We start from the raw sequence: 8,908 nt of genomic DNA, 5'->3' as shown, positions 1-8,908 counted from the left end.
TATCTACAACTGTAAAAGAACACTACGTTGACAGTTTTTACATCAAACAGCTAAACAACTTTTTCAGTGAATAATCATTTCATAACTGAGCCATAACGTCTTTAATATAAGCCTATTCTGACCTCTGCAAGAGCGTTTGGCAGGTCTTCTGCATGAGGTGGATGGACGCTCATCTCCCTGGCTGCCGCTCTGCCACTTCCTCTTCCTGTTAGGCTCATCCGTGGACACAGAAACGGCCAACTCAGAAGGCAGAGGTGCTATATAGCCAGGTAGGCTCAGTGGCTGGGTTGGGTTTGGCAGCGGTTCCTGATCCTGGTCTCCAGAGCCACGTCTCCCAACCTCCTGAATAGCCGTCTGGGTAAAACCAGCACTCCTGCATCTGGAGCGGCCTGGGGCTGAAATATTTCATACATACAACAATTAATCAGTGTCACATCAAATTGTGTTACGTCATATTTTTTAAGTTTTCTTCAGTAAAATAAAATAGTTTCCCACTATTATAATTATGACAAGGAATAAAACACATATTTTACTAATTCATTTTAATTAAAGTGCATATTGCAGGTTAAAAAAAATTCGAGATAAACATATATTCGTGAATGAAAATACTATACGAATCGTTAATGCACTATTTGAAAATATTTTACAAGACCTAAGGGCACAAATTTAGAAGACAAAGTGACGGTTTCCTTGACCGCTCTCAAAAACAGCTTTTTTTTCCACACCGCGTCATCTGACGTCACGAGAGGGAGTCGTTCGCCTAAGTCTGTTGCTATTCAGTAGGAGCAGTCGTGAGTTAGTGTGTTTTCGGTAGTTATTTTTAATTTCAATTGATCATCGTCATGGTAAATTATTGTGTTTATGGAGGCTGCACAAACTCCAGCCTGTCAGGACATCATGTCCACGGGTTTACTTACAATAAAAAGAACGGTGCTATATTCCGTATATGGGTGCGTTTGTGCGGATGAAGTGACGGGCCTATACTAATGCATCTGCTTCGAAAAACGCGTTCAGTTTACTCTGGAGGATTATCATCCCGGTGATATGATGCAGTTCAACATGAGATGCTGAAGCAAGAACCAAGTGAGGCTCAGAGCCGGTGCAGTTCCTTCGGTGCACACAGCAGCTTCATCGGATCCTCCGTCAGACTGTGGATCGTCCGAAGCCGTCAGAGATGCAGCTCGACGAAAACGTGAACTGCACCGTAAGTTTGTTTTTCTTCTCACAACTTCTCATAAATACCAAATCCGTGAACATATTTATTTAAATAATGAGACAATGAGATGTGTATAAGTTTTTGTAAAGCACCGTAGCTAGCTTGTAAGCATTAGCAATATCATTTTAAGAACCATGTAAAAACGGTACCATAGGAGAAGGCATTACTGGTCAGTTATCCGCCGTTTGTTAATATTATAATCATCAAGTCTAGTTACAGCTTGGTCACATTGTTTGCACAGCTAATTTGTAATTTATTGTCACGTGTTGTGTTTATAGGGCTTTGGGAGACATTGCAAGACATGAGGCTGTGTGAAGATCTGAAGCAGTGGAGGCCAGCTGTTATTAACCACCTCTAATATAACACATTAGTGTGATACCCACACTGAAAATATTTTTCTTTCAGTAGTATATGTTTTGTACATCTACATGTATATATTAACAGTTGCAATGTTGTGTTTTAAGTTGGGTATTAACAGTACTATGAAATAATATTTATGATTTATTGCTGTATAAATTAAACTGAATTGAATTAACCATAAATGCAGATCTGCTTGATATGTATGTACACTTCATATTAAAAAATGTATGCAGTAAGACAATCTGTGATTGTGATTATTTTTTATTGTTTGTCACCAAAATGGGGCCATTCAAAACCTTTATAAAGTAATCCTTCCTCTGTAAACTGTCTAATAGCTGACACAACACATGCAGGTAAGGGCTTCCTGATGAATACCAGCAGACAACTTGACTGTATGCTGTCAATATTAATTGTCTTATACCAATGGCATCAAAAAGTTTTACTTTACATGTATTTGTCACCTAAATATAGTCAAACTGTAATTGAGATTAAATTTTACTGTTTATTTGTACGTACAAGTATTTAGCTCAGAGTAATAAATGATCTCTGCCATAAACATACTCATGTCTGCTGGCCTGGAGATGCATTTAAGCTATCTGTAGAACCTATTTTGATTTCAGACAGCAAGCCTCAAAGCCTGGGTGCAGAGTCAGAGACAGCACATCAAGTTTGGGGCTATTTCCCATATAAGCATATAATAAAACAAAAAGGTGTTTATCTCTCTCTCGCGCGCGCAGTAATAAAAACCCGCTATATCACGTAACGTTTGCGTCGGATATTAATGAGTATGACACGCTTGATCAACGATCATTCGTTTGTGTTACTGGTAAGTAGAATCAATACTTCTAGATGACAAATGCTATGATTTTGCCCGATTAGATATCGTCAGCTAACACTGATCTCTCTCAGACACCTGCCCTGTTCTCCTCACACCACAACTTTATTTGTCTCCTCTGACCGCTGTTCTGTTTAATCCTGGCATGTCCCTGCCCTCTTGACCACATAGCAGGCTCATATTTGTGTGTGTGGTTCGTCATACAAGTGTAAATAAACATTTTAAATGTTCTCTGCGTCCGAACAGTCATTGCGATCCATTGTTTTCCTATGGATTACATTGACCGCTCTCCCTCTCGTTACGTCACTGCCGGTTTGCCAGTTTTTCAGATGCGGAAGTAAAATTCTCTCACAAAAACGAGTCTAGAAGCCTTAATAGCGTATTTTGAAGTATATTTTAAAGAAAATCTGGTTCCTACATTATTTTTCTATACATCAATTCACCGGAGTCTCTAACCTGCAATATGCACTTTAAGTTAAGTGTTTTGATAAGGCATTCAGTTTCATTTACAGGTAATATATTTAGCTAGGGAAAATTTGGGTTGAAATAAGTTCATTTACAAACATTTCTTTGCATTAACTTAAAATGTACAACATCACACTATAACATAATATACTAATAATAAACAAATGAAACATACCGATAATAATACCATTAATAAACAAATGAAATATAAAACACTCACCTGGTCTTTCACTCATAGCCACTGAAACCTCCTGCAAACTCCAATATATGAAAAAATAAATAAATGACTAAAATAACTAAGCAATTAAACTATCAAATAAATATAGAAAGAAAGAAAGAAAGAAAGAAAGAAAGAAAGAAAGAAAGAAAGAAAGAAAGAAATACTGTCCTCAGAAATACTCCACCAAAGAAGAAAAAAATGAAATAACTCTCCAAACTTCCTCCCAATTAAGAAAAGCACAGCAAAATAAAGGTGTTTTCAGATATAATCTGAACTCCTTGCTCCCAAATCCTCCGAAATCCGATAAAAATCGCAGTTTGTGCACAGAAAGTACTCTCCAACAGTGTTTGTTGTCGCCTTGTCTCTCACCAACAGATAGCAATGGGTTCGAAAGTTTATATATTCAGTCAGAATTCATATCGTTACACACGTCGCTATAGCAACTAAAATTTGAATCAGGCATGTGCACGCCTGACGTCGCGTGCGTGCGTGCGCGTACGTCGCATCTCATCATATGTATTGAATTGAAAAGCAAATCCTGACTTTTTTTTTAATTTGTGAAATTTATCTGAACACGTAAACTTTTTCCCCTACCCCTGATTCATCATATAGTCCTAAAAATAAGTTAGCTGATTCATCTTCTAATTTAAATTCATAGTTTATTACAAATAGAAATCAATTAAAATAGATTCGTGTAATTTATATGTATTTATTTGACTGGGAATCTGTTATTTGACTTATTTAACATTTACAAATTCATTTATTAATTACTCGGGAAAATGACCTACTGTTGTTTGCCATCCAAACGAAAAGCTGAAATTAAATCGATAAGTGTCGACTGTGGAAACGGCTCAAGCAATGTCCGACGTAAATCTAATGCTAATTAATCACATATACAAGTCTTATGTCAGTTGATTAAATATCCATACAGAATCCATTGTATCGCCTACCTTAATTCAATATATTGATTTGATTTAATTCATTATTACCACACATTTATTACGTGTGCGCGTATTCAAATCACGTGACCTTTCGTAACTCCGTACCTCAATTATAGTTGAGTTCATGGTTGCATCCGAATAGGCATATAAAATCGCAGATTGGTTAAACTGTTTGCTTATTAATTAAAAAAAGATGTTTACTAAGTTCCTTCTATTATCTTTTGCAACCCTCAATATGTTTAACATATCAGTACGCTTAATATATATAAAATCATCATTTATTAGGTACTTTCAATTAAGAGGTGGCTGTCCTTAACCCTAACCCCTAAATTTCAACTTCTGAAAATGATATTGAAATAATTTTTGCATTTTATTCCATTGCTGTTTTTAAAAAAAGTAAAAAAAAAAAAAATCTATATTTATTTAATATATTCTTTGTAAATTTTGAAACATTATGTAAAAGAAATCTGTCCTGCATTTTCATGTCACTACCCAGTCAGTGTATGTTTTAGTCCACTAGCTGAGACTGATTTTAACTGCACCCCTACATTTATAATCAGGAAATATTCCTGTATGTGTGTGTGTGTGTGTGTGTGTGTGTGTGTGTGTGTGTCTCTCTCTCATTGCTACATGGTGATGGCCCCCATTATTTTAATAAATGAACATAAATTAGTTCTAAAGTCTGAAAATCTACAATTTTTATGCTATTAACCAATCAAGGTATTACTCTATAACTTTTAGTTTTTATGTGTGTACAACTGTCCAGAACTGTGTTAGCTAACCATGTAACCATCTTTGAGCTAAAACTTAGGTAAAATTGTCACTACCGAAACAGTCACAACTGAAACATGTCATCGCTTATCTGAACAAAATGTGGGAAGAAAATTGTTTTTGAGTGTATAAACATTCAACCATTACAAATGTTAACTAAAATAATAAAAAATAAAACTGACAATAGACAATACAAATATTTATTGATAATAAGCAACCATTTAAAACACAGGGTATGAACTCATAAAAACACATAAAAAATGCATTTCAATTTACCAGCATATTCAAAGTAATCATTTAAAATATAAACCTATTTAAAACACTTTTAACATGACTAATATAATCTTTTTTATAACAATATTCCAGCATCATTAATTATTAGTACTAACTACTGCTACAGTAAATTCTGGTGCTAACAATCAATGACTATAAAGAAACAATCAATCCAAACCATAAAACCATCAAGGTAAATAAATTTTGAAGTGATACAATTTAATTAAAAATATGTGCTAATTTGCATACATTTCTAGTACAAAAATCTAAACACTGGATGAAGTCAGTTTCAACATTCTTGTTGACATATTAGAGTCAAATGTTTTTACAGAGGGAATTTTGGGTATCTCATATTGTCACTCCATAATAAATAAAAAAATTAGAACAGACAGAAAACTAATTTAGAGAAAACGGCCTTTAAAAATATGTATTGTAATTGAATTCTATTGACACAAATAGATAATGTGCTATAAAAGAAACACTTAACAGTGTCTTTTGGGTGTTTTCTTTCCACCAGTCTGAAAAAAACTTTATGAAACACCAAAAAGCCCAAAATCTTAAACTTAATAGGTGCATGAAAAAACAGTGTTTTTGCCTGCAATGTCTCCCCTTAAGCATTTTACATTAAAAAAAATATAAAACCATTAAATCACGTAATACTGCAGTTTTTAGAGTGGAATTTCATGGGAAAGACTTACATAAACAAAGTTACAATAAATGGTAACTCTAATTTGTAACTAAAATAGAACATTTGTAAACTAACAAATTATATTTTTAAGATATACTTAAGTTTTGTTGTTACTCATTCAACATCAATATTCATCATTTTAAAAAACAAGTTAATTACAAAAAAAAATAAAAAATAAGCTGGACACAACAATCACATGCAAAGAGAGGGACAACATCATATACTCAAAATTAATTCATTACACTACTTGATTTAATTGAAAAACATTTTGCACACAATTTAATTTAATTAACACAAAATAAATCTGTTTAGTCTGATCAAGATAGCTTAGTTGGTTTAGGTCCAATTAATTTATTCTAGCATGTTCAACTTCATGTTTTGCCACAGCCTAAGCACAGGTGACACTCTTCTGCATAATGGTAACCACAAAATTTAAAAACATTACAGAAACTCCTCTAAATGTACAACACAACTGAACATTAATAACAAATATGTCCTTTTCTTTACTAAAAAAAGTAATATATCGCTTAATCCCTAAATTTACTCTCCTAAAGCAGTCAGTTTCAAAGCATGCTGGGAAATACTGATCCACCGTCCAGTTAGTTACGTCAACAAAAATAATTCATGTAGTTTTAACACAAGTGAAATAAGAAACCTTAAATTTTTAAATGTATTAAGTAGAGTAAACACAATAAAACTGTTACAAAATGTTCAACAATTGTGGTACAGTTTAATTAAACTGAAGAAAATGTGAAAAAATAAATAGTAATAATAAATAGGTTTTTTTAGCATATAAACATTCTAGCTGAATTACATTTTTTAACAAAAAATAATATAACTAATACTATATTGATAATAAACAACTATTAAAAACACAGTGTATGAACTCATAATACACACATAAATTACACATTAAGCATTTGACTTTACCAGTATATTTAAAGTAATAATACAAAATATAAACCTATTTTAAACACTTTTGTTTTTTGGTAACATGACCAATATAATCTTTGTTATAACAATACAAACGTTGCAGCAACATTAGCTATTAGTACAAACTACTGCTACAGAATTGCAGTCAATCTCTCTACACTCTTAAACAAATGAAATATTTTTAAATTTTAAATCAATTGTTTTATAATTATCTGTTGTTGTAAAATTGATTAATAATAAAAATACATTTTATTTGATGGCGCCTTTCAAAACACCCAAGGTCACCTCACAAGCAAATAAAGATAAAAAATAAATAAAGATACAAATCACTACACAAAACAAAAACACACAGTAAACAGTCCGCATATAAAAACAAGGTGCAGTAAGTAAGTAAACATATTATAAAAAATCCTGTATAAAAACATATGTCTTAAGACGTTTTTTTAAAAGTCAACAGACAATCACCTTTGCGAATATCAAGGGGAAGGGAGTTCCATAAGCGGGGGGATTAATTGCTTTATAGTTTTGTAGTTTTTTCCCTCGTTAAAGCTGTAAAGTACACAATCTTAGATTTATTTCTCTAAAGTTTATTTCTTTAAATGTTTATTTCTGGGTCCCTTTCCCTGTCCTAATTTTAAATTACACATCATGCTACTTTGCATATAAAAACTACAAACAGTACATTTATTTCGCTACTTTAAACTCTGCCCAACTAGCTGGTCTTATCTGAGCTTTGGTTTCAACTGGTGCTGTGTGTTCAGCTCCTCCAGCATCCACCCAGAGCAAAGCTGTTCTCTACAGTTTCTGTGTCAGTCCTGGTCACCCTATACAAACAATTCAAATCATTTATCCAGACTGATCCTAACAATACAATCCAACCAATGACTGCAGTGATTCACATGAATGTAATGTCATTGTCCACCTGTTCAGTGTAACCAGGGGTGGTGCTCAATGTCGTCTAAACTGGGGCGATCTGCCGCCGCTACACTGAGACACCAGCTGATCAACTGACGGCACTCTGTTACACACAACACAGTACTTGTGTTCAGCAACACAAAACAGCAAACTTCACCTCGATCTGGACATGATTTTTATCTCTTGCCTGTAGACAGCTCTCTAGGAAAGTTCAGTATGGTTTTGGAGGTGACCCTCGATGCGGTTCTGAAGGGCAAACGACCGCACAGGATTTTGTAGAGCGTCACCCCCACTGACCAAACAGTAGCCGGTCCTGCATGATAGCGGCGCCGACGAAACCACTCAGGAGGGGCGTACTGAGGTGTGCCTGAGAGACCCCACAAGACCAAAAAAATCCAGTGAAAAGGCTCCAAATAGAGAGTCAGAATAGTTTCTTTTAGTTTGAACACCAAAAGTTTAGAAATGTCCACATACAAATACATCCACAGAGTGTTGTAGTGAGATCTTTCCTGCTGTAACCAACCTTCAAATGATCTGTAGGCTGAGTCCTTTAGTAGATCTCCACAACCAAAGTCCAGCAGCTTGATGTTATGTGAGTCTGTGGAAATCAGCAGATTCTGTGGCTTGACGTCCCGGTGCAGGACTCCGCGGCTCTCACAGTGTTTCAGTGCCGTGATGAGCTGCAGCAGCACTTTCTTGGCCAGGCTCTCATCCAGGCCGCTGTTCTCCTCACAGAAACTCTGGAGATCTTGGCAAGGAACTGGGCGTTCCAGGATCATGCTGTAGTGATCGGGACTGTCAAACCACTCCACCAGCTGCAGGACATTGGGGCAGGCAGGAGCTGAGTTGACCAGGGTCATCAACGCCACCTCCAGCGGCAGCCGACCATGGCCTTCCTGCAGTGACAAATGCCAAATTATACCCAGGCCTGAATGAGGATGTGTGCAAACCAATGAGATGTCAAACACAACAACAGATTCACTTACAACTTTCAGTCTCCTGTGCATCTTGCGTTTAGAGACATACTTGATGGCGACCTGTAGACAGATAAAGGTAAATCACACCTGCCTAACTGTGGAATATGACATTTACTGAAATCAATTCTGAGAACATTTCTGAAGGCTTTTTAAATAATTTTAGAAAAAAAAATGTCTTACTGGCAGTCCATCAGACCTGCGCGTCCCAGCATAAACTGAGCCAAAGCCACCTCTTCCCAGCAATGGGCCCTTCTCATATGCTTTTGTAACATATCAAATCACAAAAAATTATTTTCTGAGAAAACATGTTGCAG

General features: G+C 35.2%; 1 protein-coding gene across 1 annotated transcript; it reads right to left on the bottom strand.

Annotated features, from left to right (window-relative positions):
• Window positions 1-7,628: 7,628 nt before the first annotated feature.
• On the bottom strand, window positions 7,629-8,908 carry LOC141336884 (serine/threonine-protein kinase pim-3-like). The gene is made up of 5 exons (XM_073842603.1): window positions 8,775-8,908; window positions 8,604-8,654; window positions 8,141-8,513; window positions 7,805-7,984; window positions 7,629-7,720 (listed from the first exon to the last, which is right to left on the bottom strand). Exons 2-5 carry the CDS (start codon window positions 8,622-8,624, stop codon window positions 7,629-7,631), a joined length of 666 nt encoding a protein of 221 aa, XP_073698704.1. The 5' UTR covers window positions 8,625-8,654; window positions 8,775-8,908.

This window comes from Garra rufa, chromosome 6, assembly GCF_049309525.1.
Source record: "Garra rufa chromosome 6, GarRuf1.0, whole genome shotgun sequence".
NCBI classification, from domain to species: domain Eukaryota; kingdom Metazoa; phylum Chordata; class Actinopteri; order Cypriniformes; family Cyprinidae; genus Garra; species Garra rufa.
The sequence above is the reverse complement of the archived record's forward strand: the minus strand, read 5'-3'. Positions and strand labels throughout refer to the sequence as shown.